Here is a 24,041-nt window from a genome sequence, read left to right on the forward strand (position 1 = left end):
TGTATTAGGGATGGTTTTCTAGACCAATATGTCGAGGAACCAACTAGAGAGCAGGCCATCCGAGACTGAGTAATGTGTAATGAGAGAGGACTAATTAGCAATCTTGTTATGCAAGGCCCCCTGGGAAAGAGTGACCATAATATGGTAGAATTCTTTATTAAGATGGGGAGTGATAGAGTTAATTCCGAAACTAGGGTCCTGAACTTAAGGAAAGGTAACTTCGACGTATGATGTGTGAATTGGCTAGAATAGACTGGCAAATGATACTTAAAGGGTTGACGGTGGATAAGCAATGGCAAACATTTAAAGATCACATGGATGAACTTCAGCAATTGTACATCCCTGTCTGGAGTAAAAATAAAACAGGGAAGGTGGCTCAACCATGGCTAACATGGGAAATTAAGGATAGTGTTAAAGCCAAGGAAGAGGCATATAAATTGGCCAGAAAAAGCAGCAAACCGGAGGACTGGGAGAAATTTAGAATTCAACAGAGGAGGACTAAGGGTTTAATTAAGAGGGGGAAGAGAGTATGAGAGGAAGCTTGCAGGGAACATAAAAATGGACTGCAAAAGCTTCTATAAATATGTGAAGAGAAAAAGATTAGTGAAGACAAATGTAGGTCCCTTGCAATCAGATTCAAGTGAATTTATAATGGGGAACAAAGAAATGGCAGACCAATTGAACAAATACTTTGGTTCTGTCTTCATGAAGGAGGACACAAATAACCTTCCGAATGGACGAGGGGACAGTGGGAAGGAGGAACTGAAAGATATCCTTATTAAGCGGGAAATTGTGTTAGGGAAATTGATGGGATTGAAGGCCGATAAATCCCCGGAATAAGTGCGCGAGAGTATTTGTTTGACCTCGATAAAATATAAAACATCACAAAGCAGTTTCAAACCATCTTTACTGTTCAAATTCCTTCCAAAAAAGGCACAAAAAGTAAGTCTTGCAGTGAGAAAGCACCACCGAATACAGGCAAACCCATCACGGTCATTTATAGACACACTACAAACCCAACAGGATCCGTCAACAATTGGTAGAGGCTGTAACATCTGGAGAGAGAGAGAGAGAGAGAGAGAGAGAGAGAGAGATTCCACCCATCCACACACACCTCATGTCTGCCATTTGCTCACCGACTTCAGTTCCTCTTCTAGGATTGTTAAATAGAGTCCAGAAACTGACAGCAGAGCGTGAGTGGACAAGCGAATCACTCACCGGGGGGGCGAAGGGAGGGAGGAAGAGACCAACTCACAAGGGGGCTTGGGAGGGGGGGGTGGCGGGTGGAGAAAAAAAAAAAAAGTGATCCCAAATCTGACAGAATTTCACTGTGGGCACCTTTAAGCCATGTCCCGAAGCCAATGTACTATGAACATTTATTTATACATACATGGACGTCAATACTTATAAACCAGAATACCCCCAAATGTAACAGAATCTCAATTTTATCAGGAAAAATAATATATATATTTTTACACTGGGCTTTCTTCTGCTGGCCACTAATAGTTGAAATGGCAGACATCACATACAAGACATATTTCAATGCGAAACACTTTTTAAACAGAGTTAAGAGCTTTAACAAAATTTCCATTTTCACCTCCCAACACAACGTTCATGAATTACCTGAACCCTATCCCTTATCTTGCTCCTTCCCAAATAAAATTATAGAAATGGCATTCACATTTTGCTAATTCCCTCATCTCATTACTTTGGAAATGGAATTTCCCCGAGAGGGAACATGAGCAGGAATTGGCCATCCAGCCAGCCCGGCATCTCCTACATTGTGCCCTCCGCCCTGAACAAAACCAACCCCTGCACAGATTGGGGCGAGAGAAAAAGAGTGAGAAACTGAATGGATTCGGAGATAGAGTGAAATTCGGACAAAGTCATCAAAACGAGATGAGTTGTCAATTTACCAACACCTTTCCCCATCGCGCATTTCCAATTTTATTTGCACAACGCAATCCAAGATAGTAACTCTAATCAAATGCGCGTGCTGATGTTGCTGCGATTGGTTTTAGGGTACGTGCAGAAATCACAACGGTCACAGGTGAAATGAGGCCACTCTGAGTGTTCTGCAGTTTGAGGGTTTGATGTAAAATACGAAGCAACGATTACAAGACTTTGTATTTTAGAGGCCGGAGGAAAGTGACATCAGGGGTAGGGCTCATAACCCTACAAGTGACAGACAGCAACCAGTACAATCCAGGAGAGAGGCCGTGAGCATTGGGGATCGCTGGGTTCTCGCTGCAAGGACATGCTCTCTTGCCATGGCTCGGATCACAATTTGAATTCTTTTGGCAAATTACACGAGAACCAAAAGCGCAACTTGCGTCTCATTACATCGCTCCAACTCGAAGAGCGGCCCATTTGATACAATAATTAGGATCATCATAAACCGTTGAAAGAAACGTTAATTCAGAAGGCCATGAGAGAGCTGTGGGGTTAAGACTGGGTGGATTCAGTTCATCAGTTGAAACCAACAATGTCAATTCGGTCAACACGCACATAATTGAATGGAAGATTTGTTAAAACCCCAAACAGGTTTCACACAAGATGATTTGAAGCGTCGTTTAGCCAATCGGAATTTAAATACAAGTGCAGTTGCAATTATTGTGAAGGGTCCCATTATACTTCGATATACAAGACTAAACGTGCAAGGAATATGAACATACAAAATTTGGTCCAGCTCATTTTGGAAGTCACTGTTTGTGAGGTTCTATCAGCAGGCACTTGTGTAGGACAAAGGTTAGATTTAAAAAGAAAAGAAAATATTACTTTACGCTTAATCCAAGCTTTCAGGAGTTATGCAGCAGCGGAGGCACAAAGTGTAAAGGATATAGAAAGGAACACATGGCCTCTCCCGTGACCAGAGTTACTGCAGCGGTAACTGGGCGTGCACTCATTTCAGGCCGCAGATTTATCAACTCGTCTCCAGCGGGTGGAACCAAGGTCAGTCTAAGCATCCTCGGCCATGTCCAGACACACACCACTAATTGCTCATCAACGCAGCCAGGCAGTTTTGTAGCATCTGCACATTGTTCTAAAACAAACACAAATACGCAAATCTTTGAAGGAGATAGGACAACTTGATAAAAGCAGTTTAAAAAAAAATTATTCTTTGGAGTTTATTTGTAACACCTAAAGCTCTGATTGGTCCCCTTGGAGGATGAGGCAGACCCAGCAGTTTCTCTGGAATGTGTAATTGGAACCGTCCTACCTACGTAATCAGTGACTTCGCAAAGTGTAATTCGAGCCATTCTGACTGCTGACTCCAGACAGGAGAGAGCTCACTTGGAGCAGACAGGGATCACTCTCAAGGGTTAAGACCTTGTCCCACTCCCCAAACAAGTTCCTGACCCCCCCCCCCCAAACATGTTTCTGATCTTCTCCCCCCACCCAAGTGTCTGACCACCTTCCCCTGCCGACCACCCCCACAGATTCATAACTTTCTCCTCCCCCCCCCCCCCCCCCCCGGTGTGTTGGGGTCATTGCTTGTTAACAGGTTTATGAAGTGAAATCAATCAGGTGTAGGGGAGGAGAGGGGAATGTGGTGTAGATGTAAAGGGGGTGGACTTGGAGGAACATGTCTTACCATCTGAATCACGTTCTCAACGCCCCCCCTCCCCCTTTAGACCTGGATCACTGTCTTCCCCCATCCCCACTGTGCTCTTCACCCCCACCCCACCAACTGAGTTCGTGACCTCTTCTCCTAGTCCTCTCTCTCGCTCACTTTGCTCGAAAATGTTAGTGTAGATAATCTCAGATATTCTAGGCAAAAGTCCTGGAGGCTCCTTTGGTACGGTCATTGATTTTGGAAAGACAACCCACAAGTCCCAGTAGCAGGCTCAGGCTCGACTAGCAGTGAGCCCCAGGCTGAGCCACGTGGCAAGGCCCCACTTCCTGCTCCCTCGTACATCGCACTGCGCATGCGCGACCGGATCAAGCACGCGTGCGTAAATAGGGGCGGGGTCTACCGCATGCACAGAATCACAGACATGTTCAGTCACACAATCACTCCATTTAGAAATAGAGGCAGAGAGCACAAATGCAAAGAAGTTACGCTAAACTGGCAGCAATCTCTGGGGTTAGGCCCCAGCTGGAGTATGGTGTCCAATTTTGGGCATCAGAGTTTTGGAAGGATGTGAAGGCCTTGCAGAGATTTACCAGAATGGACCAGGGATGAGGGACTTCGGTTAGATGGACATGGCAGAAAAGCTGGAATTGTTCTCCTTAGAGCAGAGGTGGTTTAATTGTGGTGTTCAAAATCACAAGGGGATTTGAGTAGATGGGGAGAAGCTGGCAGAAGGGTCGTTGACCAGAGGACACAGATTTAAGAAAATTGGTAAAAGAACCAGGGGGAGATGAGAATTTTAAAAATATAAATGCAGTGAGTTATGATGATCTGGAAGCACGACCTGTAAGGGCATGGGAAGCAGATTCAATAGAAACTTGAGAACTGGATAAATAGTTGAAAAAAATTCAGGGCTGTGGGGAAAGAACAGGAGAATGGGACTAACTGGATAACTCTCTAAGAGGTGGCACAGGCACGATGAACTCCTCCTGTGCCGTATGATTCTAGTTACATATAAAACCAGCCAGGGTGCTGGTGCTAAGTGAGTAACCTGCTCGGCCCAGTGTACAACTGGGCCCTATAGACCGAAAGAAGCCCAGGCCCACATTGCCCAATCACACCTTCGATCGAGCCGGTGCAGCCTCAATGAGCCGAATAGCCTCCTTCCGGGTTAATAAACGTGCAAACTATTCTATGATTCTACTTCAGGCAGGCAGAATATACAGATGTGCCAACTGACCTCTGCACTCGAGGTTAATAAACGTGCAAACTTCATCTTTCGTTTCGGCACTTTACAGCCTTCTGGACTCCATATCGAGTTCAACAATTTCAGAGCGTAACCTCTGCCCATATTTTTCTTTTCACGGCACCTGTTGATTCTGCCATTCCCATTTACACCCCCTCTAGACTCATCCTTTGTTTCTTCACTTATCCCATTACCATCTCCTTCTGCCTTGCACCATCCCCGTCCCCTCCCCTCCAGGGCCAAGCTGCCCCCTCCCCTCCCCTCCAGGGCCAAGCTGCCCCCTACCCTCCCCTCCCCTCCAGGGCCAAGCTGCCCCCTACCCTCCCCTCCAGGGCCAAGCTGCCCCCTACCCTCCCCTACAAGGCCAAGCTGCCCCCTACCCTTTTGTCTCTCTAATCTCTCCTGCCTTCCACCCAATCACAGACCTTCCCTTTTGTTCATTCCTCCCCTCCCCCTTTCCCTGCCTCTACACTTGCTTAAAAACTATGTTACAACCTTTTTCCGGTTCTGACAGAAGATCACCAACCTGAAACGCTTAACTCTGTTTCTCTCTCTCCACAGATGCTGCCTAACCTGAACGTTTCCAGCATTTATAAATGTTCTTATTTATAATAAATGCGGGACTGGGAGGCAGGGGTTGGGGGGGGGGGAAAAGAGCAGCCAGGATTCCCAATCGCTATCCAATAACTCCTTGGATCACAGAAAATTACAACACAGAAGGAGGCCATTCAGCCCATCATGTCCGTGCCGGCCGACAAAGAGCCATCCAGCCTAATCCCACCTTCCAGCTCTAGGTCTGTAGCCCTGTAGGTTACGGCTCTTTTGAAAAAGGACTTGGATGTGCACTTAATGTGGTGAGGGTTTCTGCCTCGACCACACTTTCAGGCAATGAGTTCCAGACCTCCATCACACTCTGGGTGAAGAAATTTCCCCATAAATCCCCTCTAAACCTTCTACCAACTACTTTAAATCTATGTCCCCTGGTTGTTGACCCCTCTGCTAAGGGAAATCAGCCCTTTCTATCCACTCTATCTAGGCCCCTCATAATTGTATACACCTCAATAAGGTCTCCCCTCAGCCTCCTCTGTGCCAAAGAAAACAAACCTAGCCAATCCAATCTTTCCTCATAACTAAAATTCTCCAGTCCAGGCAACATCCTCGTAAATCGCCCCTGTACCCTCTCTAGTGCAATCACGTCCTTCTTGTAATGTGGTGACCAGAACTGCATGCAGTACTCTAGCTGTGGCCTAACTAGTGTTTTATACAGTTCAAGCATAACCTCCCCCTGCTGAGCTTGTATTCTATGCCTCAGCTAATAAAAGGAATGCCTTTTTAACCATCTTATCCACCTGGCCTGCTATCTTCAGGGATCTGTGAATCTGCACTCCAAGGTCCCTTTGTTCCTCTACACTTCTCAGTGTCCTACCATTTAATGTGTATTCCCTTGCCCAGTTAGACCTCCCCAAATGCATTACCTCACACTTCTCTGGATTGAATTCCATTTGGCACTGTTCTGCCCACCTGACCAGTTTAGTGATATCTTCCTGCAGTCTACAGCTTTCTTCATTACCACGCAGCCGATTTTTATATCTGCAAATTTTTTTACCTTCTGGTAAATGAGCCTGTGTGGATTCTGCGATGGGAACAGACCCACCTCGCTTAGCTTGGTGACCACAGAACTCTCATGGTAGAATAGCCACATGTGATGTGCTGCAGTGTGCAGCCCTGTGTCCTGTAAATTAGCACCTTTGCTTGGGTTGCTGGGGGAAGGCAGGCAGCATTGGGGGTGGGCGGTGAGGGGGGCAGATACCAAAAAAACATGCAAAACAATGCCCATGAGGAGGTCAATACAAATAATACATGGGACAAATGTCGGAGAACGATTCTCAATGCAAGGAGGATAGGGAGGGTGGGCCAAAACCAAGCATTAGAGATATAATTAGATGGTGTCGCTTATGATGATACGAGCAAAAATGGTAAATTACACACATCGCCCCCCTGGTGTGCAGTTTCACACACTGCAACATCGCCCCCCTGGTGTGCAGTTTCACACACTGCAACATCGCCCCCCTGGTGTGCAGTTTCACACACTGCAACATCACCCCCTAGTGTGCAGTTTCACACACTGCAACATCGCCCCCTAGTGTGCAGTTTCACACACTGCAACATCGCCCCCTAGTGTGCAGTTTCACACACTGCAACATCGCCCCCTAGTGTGCAGTTTCACACACTGCAACATCGCCCCCTAGTGTGCAGTTTCACACACTGCAACATCGTCCCCCCCTGGTGTGCAGTTTCACACACTGCAACATCGCCCCCCTGGTGTGCAGTTTCACACACTGCAACATCGCCCCCTAGTGTGCAGTTTCACACACTGCAACATCGCCCCCTAGTGTGCAGTTTCACACACTGCAACATCGCCCCCCCCTGGTGTGTAGATTCACACACTACCATTAGCTGCACAGAGTGGAACCCGAGCTCTGAGTGCTTGGTAACAGTTAAGAATTCTGTGTGTCATGTTAGGGATGTGCCCACATACATATCGTTTGGACGGGATGGGGCAAACTACAGGTGTGGACACAAACAACAGGCTGGGACAGTTCCAGGACGTACTGCTGCACATAACCTGAATGTGGCCCACTCACCCTGGCATGCTTCAGCTCCAGCTCTGTCATTTCAATCAGGTTTTTACGGAACGCTCCCACGCGCCTGGCTCTGAAAGCAATCAGCTCTGAAAACAGCAGCAAGAACACAAAGCTTAAATCAACAGTACAATAAAATGGATAGACAACAAGGTTAAATAATAAGGGCACAAGATATAATCATTTATGTAGTAACCAATGTGTGCACAGCAAGGTCCCACAAACAACCAATGAGACTGATGATTGTTTGGGCACGGTAGCAGAGTGGTTATGTTACGAGACGAGTAATCCAGAGGCCTGGACTTATAATCCCGAGAACGAGAGCTCGATTCCCACCATGGGATTCTGAGAATTTGAGTCCAGTTGTATAAAAATCAGTTTAATGAAAAAGTGACCTTGGATAAAAAACACAACTGGTTCACTAATGTCCTTTAGGGAAGGAAGCCTGCAGTCCTTACCTGGTCTGGCCTATACGTGACTCCAGTCCTACACACCAATGTGGCAGAAAACACTTACTTGGCCCCTGAAGCAAGCCACCCAGTTACACAATAGGAGGCGGCCAATTGGCCCTTCAAGAAGATTGTTCCTGCACTATCCCCATATCCCTTAATCCATAGCCCTGACCACTCATCTTTCTCCAGCTTCTCTCTGATCTCCCCTCATGACTTTTGAGAGCTCATCCTGTCCATGAGACCCATTTCCTGCTCCCTTGACCCTATTCCCACCAAACTGCCGACCACTCACGAGACCTGCCTTTTCTGGCTCCCAGGTTAGCCGACATTGTTAAAGGTTCTCTCCCCTCAGGTAATGTCCCCCTCTCCCTCAAATCTGCCGTCGTCACCCCTCTCCTCAAAAACCCGAACCTGGACCCCTCCGTCCTGCGAAACTACCGCGCCATCCCCTGTTGTGTATCTGTAAAGCATGCACTCCCATGTTCTGCCACCAGGGAGCTCATCCCCTGAAGTCCCAAGGGATCCCAGCATCCCTTGGGAGCACTGAATATAAGCCGGCCCCCAAGGCCTGTTCCTCACTCTGGAGTGTCTTATTAAAGACTGACGTCACTGTTACTTTAACATCCCTGTGTGCATCCTCATCTGTGTTAGGAACACAATAACTGACGACGAGTATACGAATCCAACGGAAAGATGCAGCAAACTGTGGGCATCCTGGAGAAGTTCACGGAGGGTGAAGACTGGGAAGCCTATGTCGAACGGCTAGACCAGTACTTTGTAGCCAACGAGCTGGACATAGAAACATAGAAAATAGGTGCAGGAGTAGGCCATTCAGCCCTTCGAGCCTGCACCGCCATTCAATGAGTTCATGGCTGAACATGCAACTTCAGTACCCCATTCCTGCTTTCTCACCATACCCCTTGATCCCTCGAGTAGTAAGGACTTCACCTAACTCCCTTTTGAATATATTTAGTGAATTGGCCTCAACTACTTTCTGTGGTAGAGAATTCCACAGGTTCACCACTCTCTGGGTGAAGAAGTTTCTCCTCATCTCGGTCCTAAATGGCTTACCCCTTATCCTTAGACTGTGACCCCTGGTTCTGGACTTCCCCAACATTGGGAACATTCTTCCTGCATCTAACCTGTCTAAACCCATCAGAATTTTAAACGTTTCTATGAGGTCCCCTCTCATTCTTCTGAACTCCAGTGAATACAAACCCAGTTGATCCAATCTTTCTTGATAGGTCAGTCCCACCATCCCGGGAATCAGTCTGGTGAATCTTCGCTGCACTCCCTCAATAGCAAGAATGTCCTTCCTCAAGTTAGGAGACCAAAACTGTACACAATACTCCAGGTGTGGCCTCACCAAGGCCCTGTACAACTGTAGCAACACCTCCCTGCCCCTGTACTCAAATCTCCTCGCTATGAAGGCCAACATGCCATTTGTTTTCTTAACCGCCTGCTGTACCTGCATGCCAACCTTCAATGACTGATGTACCATGACACCCAGGTCTCTTTGCACCTCCCCTTTTCCTAATCTGTCACCATTCAGATAATAGTCTGTCTCTCTGTTTTTACCACCAAAGTGGATAACCTCACATTTATCCACATTATACTTCATCTGCCATGCATTTGCCCACTCACCGAACCGATCCAAGTCACTCTGCAGCCTCATAGCATCCTCCTCGCAGCTCACACTGCCACCCAATTTAGTGTCATCCACAAATTTGGAGATACTACATTTAATCCCCTCGTCTAAATCATTAATGCACAATGTAAACAGCTGGGGCCCCAGCACAGAACCTTGCGGTACCCCACTAGTCACTGCCTGCCATTCTGAAAAGTACCCATTTACTCCTACTCTTTGCTTCCTGTCTGACAACCAGTTCTCAATCCACGTCAGCACACTACCCCCAATCCCATGTGCTTTAACTTTGCACATTAATCTCTTGTGTGGGACCTTGTCGAAAGCCTTCTGAAAGTCCAAATATACCACATCAACTGGTTCTCCTTTGTCCACTTTACTGGAAACATCCTCAAAAAATTCCAGAAGATTTGTCAAGCATGATTTCCCTTTCACAAACCCATGCTGACTTGGACCTATCATGTCACCATTTTCCAAATGCGCTATGACGACATCCTTAATAATTGATTCCATCATTTTACCCACTAATGAGATCAGGCTGACCGGTCTATAATTCCCTGTTTTCTCTCTCCCTCCTTTTTTAAAAAAGTGGAGTTACATTGGCTACCCTCCACTCGATAGGAACTGATCCAGAGTCTATGGAATGTTGGAAAATGACTGTCAATGCATCTGCTATTTCCAAGGCCACCTCCTTAAGTACTCTGGGATGCAGTCCATCAGGCCCTGGGGATTTATCGGCCTTCAACCCCATCAATTTCCCCAACACAATTTCCCGACTAATAAATATTTCCCTCAGTTCCTCCTCCTTACTAGACCCTCTGACCCCTTTTATATCCGGAAGGTTGTTTGTGTCCTCCTTAGTGAATACCGAACCAAAGTACTTTTCAATTGGTCTGCCATTTCTTTGTTCCCCGTTATGACTTCTCCTGATTCTGACTGCAGGGGACCTACGTTTGTCTTTACTAACCTTTTTCTCTTTACATACCTATAGAAGCTTTTGCAATCCGCCTTAATGTTCCCTGCAAGCTTCTTCTCGTACTCCATTTTCCCTGCCCTAATCAAACCCTTTGTCCTCCTCTGCCGAGTTCTAAATCTCTCCCAGTCCCCAGGTTCGCTGCTATTTCTGGCCAATTTGTATGCCACTTCCTTGGCTTTAATACTATCCCTGATTTCCCTTGATAGCCACGGTTGAGCCACCTTCATTTTATTTTTACGCCAGACAGGAATGTACAATTGTTGTAGTTCATCCATGCGGTCTCGAAATGTCTGCCATTGCCCATCCACAGTCAACCCCTTAAGTATCATTCGCCAATCTATCCTAGCCAATTCACGCCTCATACCTTCAAAGTTACCCTTCTTTAAGTTCTGGACCATGGTCTCTGAATTAACTGTTTCATTCTCCATCCTAATGCAGAATTCCACCATATTATGGTCACTCTTCCCCAAGGGGCCTCGCACAATGAAATTGCTAATTAATCCTCTCTCATTACACAACACCCAGTCTTAAATGGCCTCCCCCCTAGTTGGTTCCTCGACATATTGGTCTAGAAAACCATCCCTTATGCACTCCAGGAAATCCTCCTCCACCATATTGCTTCCAGTTTGGCTAGCCCAATCTATGTGCATATTAAAGTCACCCATTATAACTGCTGCACTTTTATTGCATGCACCCCTAATTTCCTGTTTGATGTCCTCCCCAACATCACTACTGTTTGGAGGTCTGTACACAACTCCCACTAACGTTTTTTGCCCTTTGGTGTTCTGCAGTTCTACCCATATAGATTCCACATCATCCAAGCTAATGTCTTTCCTAACTATTGCATTAATCTCCTCCTTAACCAGCAATGCTACCCCACCTCCTTTTCCTTTTATTCTATCCTTCCTGAATGTTGAATACCACTGGATGTTGAGTTCCCAGCCCTGATCATCCTGGAGCCACGTCTCCGTAATCCCAATCACATCATATTTGTTAATATCTATTTGCACAGTTAATTCATCCACCTTATTGCGGATACTCCTTGCATTAAGACGCAGAGCCTTCAGGCTTATTTTTTTTAACACCCTTTGTCCTTTTAGAATTTTGCTGTACAATGGCCCTTTTTGTTCTTTGCCTTGGGTTTCTCTGCCCTCCACTTTTCCTCATCTCCTTTCTGTCTTTTGCTTTTGCCTCCTTTTTGTCTCCCTCTGTTTCCCTGCACTGGTTCCCATCCCCCTGCCATATTAGTTTAACTCCTCTCCAACAGTACTGGTCCCACCTCCCCCAGAACCGGTTCCAATGCCCCAGGAATTTGAATCCCTCCCTGCTGCACCACTGCTCAAGCCACGTATTCATCTGCGCTATCCTGCGATTCCTACTCTGACTAGCACGTGGCACTGGTAGCAATCCCGAGATTACTACTTTTGAGGTCTTACTTTTTAATTTTAGCTCCTAGCTCCTTAAACAGAGAAGGAAGTGCTGCAAAAAGGAGAGCGGTCCTCCTCAGTCTGTGGGGCACCGACCTACAGCCTCATGAAGAATCTTCTGGCTCCGGTGAAACCCACAGATAAGTTGTAGGAGGAGCTGTGTACACTGGTTCGGGAGCATCTTAACCCGAGGGAAGAGCGTGCTGATGGCGAGGTATCGGTTCTACACGTGCCAGTGATCTGAAGGTCAGGAAGTGGAGAGCTGCATCGCTGAGCTAAGGCGACTTGCAGGACAATGTGAGTTTAATGGCTACCTGAAGCAAATGCTCAGACTTTTTTGTACTGGGCATTGACCATCCTACGAAAACTTTTGACTGTAGAGACACCGACCCTCAGTAAGGCTATTGCGCTAGCACAGGCGTTTATGTCCACCAGTGATAACACCAAACAAATCTCTCAGCACACAAGTGCTAGCAATGTTCATAAATTAACTGGAACTGTGTTTGCGAGCAGAAATGTACAGGGCAGAACCCACGAGTCTGCAACTGCCAGCAGGCCTCAGGTGACCCAGATGACTCAGAGTCCCCAACAAAGGATGAATGCACCACTGCTCAAGCGTTGTGGAGGCTTCCATTCAGCCTATTCATGCCGCTTCAAAGGGTATGTTTGCAAGAGCTGTGGAAAAATGGGGCACCTCCAACAAGCTTGCAAATGAGCTGCAGGCTCTGCAAAACCTCCTCACCACCACGTGGCAGAGGAAGTTCAGTCCATGGTGGATCAAAGCAATTTAGAGTCTCAGAGAGAAGAGGTAGATGCTGAAGTACACGTGGTACATACATTTGAGACGAAATGTCCACCTATAATGCTAAATGTAAAATTGAATGGCTTACCCGTAGCCATGGAACTGGCCACTGGCGCTAGCCAATCCATCATGAGTAAAAAGATGTTTGCGAGACTGTGGTGCAACAAGGCATTCAGACCAGCCCTGAGCCCCATCCACACGAAACTGAGAATGTACACCAAAGAGCTCATCACTGTCCTGGGCAGCGCCATGGTCAAGGTCACCTACAAGGGCACGGTGCACAAACTGCCACTCTGGATTGTCCCAGGTGATGGCCCCACACTGCTTGGAAGGAACTGGCTGGCAAAATCCGCTGGAACTGGGATGACATCCGAGCGCTATCACATGGCAATGAGGCCTCATGTACCCAGGTTCTTAACAAATTTCCTTCCCTTTTTGAGCCAGACATTGGAAAGTTTTCCGGGGCGAAGGTGCGGATCCAATTGGTCCCAGAGACATGACCCATTCACCACAAGGCGCGAGCGGTACCTCACATGATGAGGGAGAGAGTGGAAATCGAGCTGGACAGGCTGCAACATGAGGGCATCATCTCCCCAGTGGAATTCAACGAATGGGCCAGCTCGATTGTTCCAGTACTCAAAAGTGATGACACGGTCAGGATTTGTGGCGATTATAAAAGTAACTATTAAATCATTTCTCGCTAGGACTAATACCCGCTATCTAAGACAGACAACCTATTTGCAACGCTGGCAGGAGGCAAGACATTCACCAAGCTCGACCTGACTTCGGCCTACATGACGCAGGAGCTGGAGGAGTCTACGAAGGGCCTCACCTGCATCAACACGCACAAGGGACTGTTCATCTACAACACATGCCTGTTTGGAATTCGGTCGGCTGCAGCGATCTTCCAGAGAAACATGGAGAGCCTACTCAAGTCGGTACCACACACGGTGGTCTTTCAGGATGACATATTGATCACGGGTCGGGACACCGCCGAACACCTACAAAACCTGGAGGAGGTCCTCCAGCGACTCGATCACGTAGGGCTACAGCTGAAGAGATCGAAATGAGTCTTCATGGCAAAAGGAGGAGAGTTTTTGGGGAGAAAGATCGCGGCGGACGGCATTCGGCCCACAGACACCAACACAGAGGCTATCAGGAACACGCCCAGGCCACAGAACGTCACGGAGCTGCGGTCATTTCTGGGACGCAACTATTTTGGTAACTTCCTACCGGGGTTAAGCACCCTTTTAGAGCCCCTACATGTGTTATTGCACAAAGGTGAGAACTGGGTATGGGGAAAAAAAACAAGTAATTGCTTTTGAGAAAGCCAGAAACATTTTATGCTCCAACAAGCTGCTTGTATTGTATAACCCGTAAAAGACTTGTGCTAGCATGTGATGCATCGTCGTACGGAGTCGGGTGTGTATTACAACAAGCTAACGTTGCGGGGAAGTTGCAACCTGTCGCCTGTGCTTCCAGGAGCTTGTCTAAGGCCGAGAGGGCCTACAGCATGATTGAGAAAGAGGCATTAGCGTGTGTGTTCGGGGTAAAGAAAATGCATCAGTACCTGTTTGGCCTCAAATTTGAGCTGGAAACCGATCACAAGCCCCTCACATCCCTGTTCGCTGAAAACAAGGGGATAAATACTAATGCCTCAGCCCGCATACAAAGGTGGGCACTCGCGCTATCAGTGTATAACTATACCATCCGCCACAGGCCAGGCACCGAGAACTGTGCGGATGCTCTCAGTCGGCTACCATTGCCCACCACGGGGGTGGAAATGGCGCAGCCTGCAAACTTGTTGATGGTGGCGCAGCCCGCAGACTTGTTGATGGTCATGGAAGCGTTTGAAAATGATAAATCACCTGTCACGGCCCGCCAGATTAGGACTTGGACCAACCAAGATCCTCTGCTGTCCCTAGTAAAAAACTGTATACTGCATGGGAGCTGGGCCAGCATCCCCATTGAAATGCAAGAGCTAATCAAGCCGTTCCAGCGGCGAAAGGACGAGCTGTCCATTCAGGCAGACTGCTTGTTGTGGGGTAACCGCGTAGTGCTACCCAAAAAGGGCATAGAAACATAGAAAATAGATGGAGTAGGCCATTCGGCCCTTCTAGCCTGCACCGCCATTCAATGAGTTCATGGCTGAACATGCAACTTCAGTACCCCATTCCTGCTTTCTTGCCATACCCCTTGATCCCCCTAGTAGTAAGGACTACATCTAACTCCTTTTTGAATATATTTATTTAGTGAATTGGCCTCAACAACTTTCTGTGGTAGAGAATTCCACAGGTTCACCACTCTCTGGGTGAAGAAGTTTCTCCTCATCTCAGTCCTAAATGGCTTACCCCTTATCCTTCGACTGTGACCCCTGGTTCTGGACTTCCCCAACATTGGGAACATTCTTCCTGCATCTTACCTGTCTAAACCCATCAGAATTTTAAACGTTTCTATGAGGTCCCCTCTCATTCTTCTGAACTCCAGTGAATACAAGCCCAGTTGATCCAGTCTTTCTTGATAGGTCAGTCCCACCATCCCGGGAATCAGTCTGGTGAATCTTCGCTGCACTCGCTCAATAGCAAGAATGTCCTTCCTCAAGTTAGGAGACCAAAACTGTACACAATACTCCAGGTGTGGCCTCACCAAGGCCCTGTACAACTGTAGCAACACCTCCCTGCCCCTGTACTCAAATCCCCTCGCTATGAAGGCCAACATGCCATTTGCTTTCTTAACTGCCTGCTGTACCTGCATGCCAACCTTCAATGACTGATGTACCATGACACCCAGGTCTCGTTGCACCTTCCCTTTTCCTAATCTGTCACCATTCAGATAATAGTCTCTCTCTGTTTTTACCACCAAAGTGGATAACCTCACATTTATCCACATTATACTTCATCTGCCATGCATTTGCCCACTCACCTAACCTATCCAAGTCACTCTGCAGCCTCATACCATCCTCCTCGCAGCTTACACTGCCACCTAACTTAGTGTCATCCGCAAATTTGGAGATACAACATTTAATCCCCTCGTCCAAATCATTAGTGTACAATGTAAACAGCTGGGGCCCCAGCACAGAACCTTGCGGCACTCCACTAGTCACCGCCTGCCATTCTGAAAAGTACCCATTTGCTCCTACTCTTTGCTTCCTGTCTGACAACCAGTTCTCAATCCATGTCAGCACATTACCCCCAATCCCATGTGCTCTAACTTTGCACATCAATCTCTTGTGTGGGACCTTGTCGAAAGCCTTCTGAAAGTCCAAATACACCACATCAACTGGTTCTCCTTTGTCCACTTTACTGGAAACATCCTCAAAAAATTCCAGAAGATTTGTCAAGCATGATTTCCCTTTCACAAATCCATGCTGACTTGGACCAATCATGTCACCTCTTTCCAAATGCGCTATGACATCCTTAATAATTGATTCCATCATTTTACCCACTACTGAGGTCAGGCTGACCGGTCTATAATTCAGTTTTCTCTCTCCCTCCTTTTTTAAAAAGTGGGGTTACATTGGCTACCCTCCACTCGATAGGAACTGATCCAGAGTCAATGGAATGTTGGAAAATGACTGTCAATGCTTCCGCTATTTCCAAGGCCACCTCCTTAAGTACTCTGGGATGCAGTCCATCAGACCCTGGGGATTTATCGGCCTTCAATCCCATCAATTTCCCGACTAATAAGGATTTCCCTCAGTTCCTCCTCCTTACTAGACCCTCTGACCACTTTTCTATCCGGAAGGTTGTTTGTGTCCTCCTTAGTGAATACCGAACCAAAGTACTTGTTCAATTGGTCCGCCATTTCTTTGTTCCCCGTTATGACTTCCCCTGATTCTGACTGCAGGGAACCTACGTTTGTCTTTACTAACCTGCAGGGAGACGTTCATCTCGGATCTCCACAGCACACACCCGGGTATAGAAATGAAGAAATCGATAGCCAGAACCCACGTGTGGTGGCCCGGTATTGACTCTGACTTAGAGTCCTGTGTACGGCAATGCAGCGTGTGTGCTCAGTTGAGCAACGCGCCCAGAGAGGCACCACTAAGTTTGTGGTCCTGGCCCTCCAGACCATGGTCAAGGATCCATGTCGACTATGCAGGCCCGTTTCTCGGTAAAATGTTCCTGGTGGTGGTGGATGCATTTTCAAAATGGATTGAATGTGAAATAATGTCGGGAAGCACAGCCACAGTCACCATTGAAAGCCTGAGGGCCATGTTTGCCAACCACAGCCTGCCTGACATACTGGTCAGTGACAACGGGCCATGTTTCACCAGTGCCGAATTTAAAGAATTCATGACCTGCAATGGGATCAGACATGTCACCTCGACCCCGTTTAAACCAGCCTCCAATGGGCAGGCAGAGTGGGCGATACAAACCATCAAACAGAACCTTAAACGAGTCACAGAAGGCTCACTCCAAACCCGCCTGTCCAGAGTCCTGCTCAGCTTCCGCACGAGATCCCACTCGCTCACAGGTGGGTGCCCCCGGCTGAGCTACTCATGAAAAGGACACTTAAAACCAGACTCTCGCTGGTTCACCCCAACCTGCATGATCAGGTAGAGAGCAGGCGGCAGCAACAAAATGTAAACGATGGTCGCGCCACTGTCACGGGAAATTGATCTGAATGACCCTGTGTATGCGCTAAACTATGGACATGGTCCCAAGTGGATCGCGGGCACGGTGATAGCTAAAGGAGGGAGTAGGGTGTTTGTAGTCAAACTAGACAATGGACAAATTTGCAGAAAGCACCTGGACCAAACGAGGCTGCGGTTCACAGACTGCCCTGAACAACCCACAGCAGACACCACCTTTTTCGAGCCCACAACACACACCCAAAGGATCAATGACACCACGCCGGAGCAGGAAATCAACCCCATCACGCCCAACAGCCCAGCAAGGCCAGGCTCACCTAGCAGCCCTGCAGGGCCAACAACACGCCAGCCCAGCGAGGGCACAGCCAACACACCAGAACAGACATTTGTACCGAGGCAGTCCACCAGGGAAAGAAAGGCTCCCGACCACCTCACCTTGTAAATAGTTTTCACTTTGACTTTGGGGGGGGGGGGGGGGGGGGGAATGATGTTGTGTGTCTGTAAAGCATGCACTCCCATGTTCCGCCACCAGGGAGCTCATCCCCTGAAGTCCCAAGGGATCCAGCATCCCTTGGGAGCACTGTATATAAGCCGGCCCCTAAAGCCTGTTCCCGACTCTTGAGTGTCTTATTAAAAGACTGAGGTCACTGTTACTTTAACCTCCCGGTGTGCAGCCTCATCTGTGTTCGAAACACAATATCCCCAACCTCCCTTTCCTCTCCAAAGTCCTTGAACGTGTTGTCGGCTCCCAAATCCGTGCCCATCTTTCCTGCAATTCCATGTGTGAATCCCTCGAATCCGGTTTCTGCGCCTACCACAGTATCGAAATGGCTCTGTCACAAATTAGGACTAGGGTTAGTGATTGTTACAAAGGGAAACTATCCCCCCTAGTCCTTCTCGACTTGTCTGCAGCCTTTGACACGGTTGACCACTCCATGCTCCTCCAACGCCTCTCTGCCATCGTCCAGCTGGGTGGGTCTGCACTCGCCTGGTTCCATTCTTATCGATCTAATCATAGTCAGAGAATCTCCTGCAATGGCTTCTCTTCCCACCCCCACATCGTTACTTCTGGTGTCCCCCAAGGGTCTATCGTTGGTCCTATTTCTCCTATTGCGAAGCTCGAAGCCATTATTTTCAGTCCCTGCCACTGTCACTATCCCTCTCCCCAACTTCTGTCTGAGGCCGAATCACACTGTGTTACCTTGGTATCATATTTGACCCTGAAATAAGCTTCCGACCACATATCCGTAGCATAACGAAGACCGCCTATTTCCACCTCCGTAACATCGCCCGTCTCTGCCCTTGCTTCAGCTCATCTGCTGCTGAAACCCTCATCCATGCCTTTGTTACCTCTAGACTTGACTATGCCAGCGCACTCCTGGCTGGCCTCCCACATTCTACCCTATGTAAACAGGTGATTTAAAACTCAGTTGACAATATTCTAACTCGCACCAAGTCCTGCTCACCCATCCCCATGCTCGCTGACCGACATTGGCTTCCGGTTAAGCAACACCTCGATTTCAAAATCCTTATTTTCAATTCCTCCCCATCTCTAATCTTCTCCAGCCCCACAACCCCCCTCCCTACCCCCAGAGATGTCTGCGCCCCTCTAATTCTGCCCTCTTGAGCATCCCTGATTATAATTGTTCAACCATCGGTGGCCGTGCCTTCTGTTGCCTAGGACCCAAGCTCTGGAACTCCCTCCCTAAACCTCTCTGCCTCTCTATCCTCCAACACGCTCCTTAAAACCTACCTCTTTCCTGCACTAATTTCTCCTTAGTCGGCTCGGTGTCAAATCTTTTATCACATAATACTCCTGTGAAGCACCTTGGGACATTTCACTACGTCAAAGGTGCTATATAAGTACAGGTTGTTGTTTTCCTGGAAATTAAAGGTTCATACCTTGCTTTGCAGAGTCGGAAAGCTTTTCAAATTTCTGGCTGCACAGCTGATGTTGAAGCTCTGCCTGTTTCACATCTTTACCCTTCATCCGAGCCTTGTCCAGAGCCTTGTTGGCATTCTCATAATCAACAAGAGCCCTGGCTCTCCTGTACAGAAGATCCTGAATTAATACAAAAAAAAAAAAGTTTCAAATCCCACATTAAAATATATTTAAACAGCGACACCGGCTCAAATCCACTCTGTCACTTGCACAACCCAACTTCAAATTAAACTGCGTACAACACTGTGCAACAGAAGGTTGCAGCAGACCATTCAATCAGGTCAAGGCAATCAATCAGAAACTTCCTTACCCAGAGCGGGGTGAGAATGTGGAACTCACCAACACGGAGTGCTTGAAGCGAATAGTATCAATGCATTTAAGGGGAGGCTGGACAAGCGTATAGGGGAGAAGGGAATAGAGGGTTATGCTGATAGATTTAGATGAGGAAAGACGGGAGGCTGGAATGGAACATAAACGCTGGCATGGACTGGTTGGGCCGAATGGCCTGTTACTGTGCCGTATATCCCGTGTGGTCCTATGTAAGGCTGATCTGTTCCACAACTCCAGTTACCTGCCCTTGCTCAATGTCCTTCACACTCTCACCCAACAAAAAACAAACTGAGCGATCCCAGTTTTGAAAGCTCCAATTGTCGCCCAGCATTCACAACCTTTGGGGGGCAGAGAGTTCCAGTTTCCTACTACCTGCTGTGTGAAAATGTGCTTCTTTATTTTCCTCCTGAATGTCCTTGCGCTAACTTTAAGGTTATGGCCCCTTGTTCTGGATTTCCCCCCCACTCCCCAAATCAGAGGAGGGATTAGAAGGCATATTCTGCCTTGTCCAAGTTTGGCTTCTTTACCCACATACCCAGCTTGGAATAGGTCCTTCAGCTGTGGCTCAGTGGGCAGCACACTTACCTCGAACCCCACAACCTTCTGACTCCAAGTCCCACTCCAGGGACTTGAACACAAAAATCCAGGCCGACACTCCCAGTGCGGTGCTGAGGGAGTGCTGCATTGTCGGAGGTGCTGTCTTTCAGATGAGACGTTAAACAGAGGTCCCGTCTGCTCTCTCAGGTGGACGTAAAAGATCCCGCGGCACTTTTTCGAAGAAGAGCAGGGGAGTTATCCCCTGTGCACTGACCAATATTTATCCTTCAATCAACACAACAAAAAAAAAAAACAGATTATCTGGTCATTATCACATTGTTTGTGGGAGCTTGCTGTGCGCAAAATGGCTGCTGCGTTTCCCACATTACAACAGTGACTACACTCCAAGAGTACTCAATTGGCTGTAAAGCGCTTTGAGACACCCGGTGGTCATGAAAGGCGCTACATAGATGCAAGTCTTTCTTTTTTCAAACTAAGGGGCGGGGTTAACAAAACGACTCTTGGTTGAACCTGATGTTTTGTCAAGGAGCAGATCTGCGAGTTGGAGCTACAGGTGCAGCGACTTGTGCCAGTGACACGTAGCGCAGAGAGCCAGACGTTAGAAGTCTTTGCGGGAAGGTCAGGGTATCCGACCAGCCACCTCTGGTCCACACTGTGTCTCTGAAACCACTGCTCACTGGCCTGAAAAGCTGCCATTATACTCCTTAGTGCTGCATCTGCCCGCTTGAATTGTAGGGGCTGAGATCAGTCCAATCCCAACGCTGCTCTCAGCACGAGTGGGGGGGGAAAAAAGAGAGACATTATAAATCCACCTGGAACTTACAAACTGCCAACTTGTGCGGAGCAAGCTCCCACAAACTGTGCTGTGATAATGACCAGGTAAATCGGTTTTCATGATGTTAGTTGAGGGATGAATATTGGCCATGACACCGGGGAGAGCTCCCCTGCTCTTCTACAAAATGGGATCTTTTACATCCACCGGAGAGAGCAGACAGGACCTCGGTTTAACGTCTCATCTGAAAGATGGCACCTCTGGCAGTGCAGCACTCCCTCAGCACTGCACTGGAGTGTCAGCCTAGATTTTTGTGCCCAAGTCTCTGGAGTGGGACTTGAACCCACAACCTTCTGACTCAGGAGAGAGTGGTACCCACCAAGTCAAAAGCATCCTCTTCTTGAGGATAACCTTCCAGTCTTTCGCAGAATCATAGAATGGATAAAGCACAGACGGAGGCCATTTGGCCCGTCGAGCCTGTGTCGGCTCTCCGCAAGAGTACTTCAGCTAGTCCCAGTCCCTGCATCTCGACAAATATTTTTCCTTCAGGTACTTATCTAATTCCCTTTTGAAAGCAGTGATCGAGTCTGCCTCCACCACCCTTTCAGGCCATGCATTCCAGATCATGACCACTCGCTGCGTAACATTTATTTCCCACTTGGGTTCTTTTGCCAATCGCCTTAAATCTGTGTCCTCTGGTTCTCGACCCTTCCGCCAATGGGAACAGTTTCTCTCTACTCTGTCCAAACCTCTCATGATTTTGTCTTTAATCTTAAACCACGTGGCAGCCGAGGGGAGACCATCGGGCTGCTCAAGTTGTGCGGAAACGGAACAGAGGACCACCATTGCTGGAAATGCTGTACAGCGGAAAGTGTTGAGGATGCTGTGCAGTGCAGATATAAACTCAACCCAAACTGGTCTCGGCACCGTCCCACCGTCAGGATCACACCACAGGTAGGAGCAAAGTCCACTCGAGGAGGACACGAGCACCAGACCCACTGGGGGTTTTGGCAGAGCAAACCGGTTCAGGAAAGATAATCCAACAAGGACTGTCTATAAAAGTCAGCATTCACAAAAAGACCAGAGCTGAAATGAGGAATTTAAATACAATGATTAATGCAGTTTGTTGAGATCTGGAATTCACCGCCTGAAGCAGCTTCAATGGTAACTTTCAAAAAGGGAATTGGATATACTGCTACTACAACTTGTATTTATATAGTGCCTGTAACATAGTAAAACGTCCCATGGTGCTTCACAGGAGTGTCGTAAGACAAAAAATTTGGCACCGAGCCACATAAGGAGAAATGAGGGCAGGTGACCAAATGTTTGGCCGAAGAGGTAGGTTTTAAGGAGCGTCTTGGCGGAGAGGTTTAGAGAGGGAGTTCCAGAGCTTGGGGACTAGGCAACAAAAGGCACGACCACCGATGGTTGAGCGATTATAATCAGGGATGCTCAAGAGGGCAGAATTAGAGGAGCTCACATATCTCTGGGGGAGATTCGAGATAGGGAGGGGCGAGGCCATGGTGGGATTTGAAAACAAGGATGAGAATTTTGAAACAGAGGTGTTGCTTAACCGGAAGCCAATGTAGGTCAGCGAGTACAGGGGTGATGGGCGAGTGGGACTTGGTGAGAGTTCAGACATGGGCTGCCGAGTTTTGGATCACCTCTAATTTATGTAGGGTAGAATGTGGGAGGCCAGCCAGGAGTGCGTTGCAATAGTTGAGTCTAGAGGTAGCAAAGGCATGGATGAGGGCTTCAGCAGCTGATGAGTTGAGGCAGGGGCAGAGACGGGCGATGTTACGGAGGTGGAAATAGGCGGTCTTAGTTATGCTGCGGATATGTGGTTAGAAACTAATTTCAAATATGACACCTAGGTTGTGAACAGTGTGGTTCAGCCTCAGACAGGAGTTGGGGAGAGGCATAGTGTCAGTGGCTAGGGAACGCAGTTTGTGGCAGGGACTGAAAACAATGGCGTCGGTCTTAATATTCAACTGGAGAAAATTTCTGCTCATCCAGAACTGGTTATCGGACAAGCAGTCTGACAATTTAGAGACCGTGGAGGGGTCGAGAGCAGTGGTGGTGAGGTAGAGCTGGGTGTCGTCAGCGTACATGTGGAAACTGACGCTGTGTTTTCAGGGCAACATGTAGATGAGAAATAGGAGGGGGCCAAGGATAGATCCTTGGGGGGACACCAGAGGTAACGATGCAGGGATGGGAAGAGAAGCCTTTGCAGGTGATTTTCTGGCTACGATTAGATCGATAAGAATGGAACCAGGCGAGTGCAGTCCCACCCAGCTGGACGATGGTGGATAGGCGCTGGAGGAGGATGGAGTGGTCAACCGTGTCAAAGGCTGCAGACAGGTCCAGAAGGACGAGGGGGGATAGTTTGTTTTTGTCACGGTCACAAAGAAAAGATGGGCACGGATTTGGGAGGAGACAACATGTTCAAGGGCTTTGAAGAGGTTTGAAGAGGAAAGGGAGGGTGGAGGTGGGGTGTTAAGTTTGCAAGGATAGAGGGGTCGAGGGTTGGTTTTTGAGGAGAGGGGTGATGACGGCAGATTTGAGGGAGAGGGGGACAGTGCCTGAGGAGAGAGAACCGTTAACATGGGAGCTAGAAAAGGAAGTTGGGTTGTCAGCAGTTTGGTGGGAATAGGGTCAAGGGAGCAGGAAGTGGGTCTCACGAGCAAGATGAGAGCGGAGAGCACAAGGGGAGATCGGAGAGAAAATGGAGAAAGATGAGGGGTCAGGGCTAGGACAGGGGAGGTGGGCAAGGGGATGTGGCAGAGGCAGCCGAACGGATGGTCTCAATCTTAGAGACAAAGATGTAGTTGAAAAGGAAACATTTGCAGGGCTACGGAGAATGGGACTAATTGGATAGCTCTTTCACAGAGCCGGCACAATGGGCAGAACAGTCTCCTCCTAATGCTGCATGATTCGGTGAAGATACCACCAAGGAAGGGAAAATATCATCTTGTGACTACATTCATGAGAGAACATACATGAACCAGTTTGCCGTCACAAGGCTCCCAGAAACCAGAGTTGGTTTAATACGTAACTAACAGGAAGAGAGCAATGCACTGC

General features: G+C 48.0%; 1 protein-coding gene across 1 annotated transcript in view; it reads right to left on the reverse strand.

Annotated features, from left to right (window-relative positions):
- Positions 1-889: 889 nt before the first annotated feature.
- LOC139272756 (sorting nexin-5-like) overlaps positions 890-24,041 on the reverse strand; it is an 80,168-nt gene continuing 57,016 nt past the window's right edge. The window contains exons 12-14 of the mRNA XM_070888868.1: positions 19,261-19,420; positions 7,466-7,551; positions 890-3,043 (exon numbers count right to left, since the gene is read on the reverse strand). Coding sequence (XP_070744969.1) covers positions 2,993-3,043; positions 7,466-7,551; positions 19,261-19,420 — 297 coding nt within the window. The 3' untranslated portion in view covers positions 890-2,992. The remainder of the gene's footprint in view (positions 3,044-7,465; positions 7,552-19,260; positions 19,421-24,041) is intronic.

Source organism: Pristiophorus japonicus, chromosome 9 (genome assembly GCF_044704955.1).
Source record: "Pristiophorus japonicus isolate sPriJap1 chromosome 9, sPriJap1.hap1, whole genome shotgun sequence".
Taxonomy (NCBI): Eukaryota; Metazoa; Chordata; class Chondrichthyes; family Pristiophoridae; genus Pristiophorus; species Pristiophorus japonicus.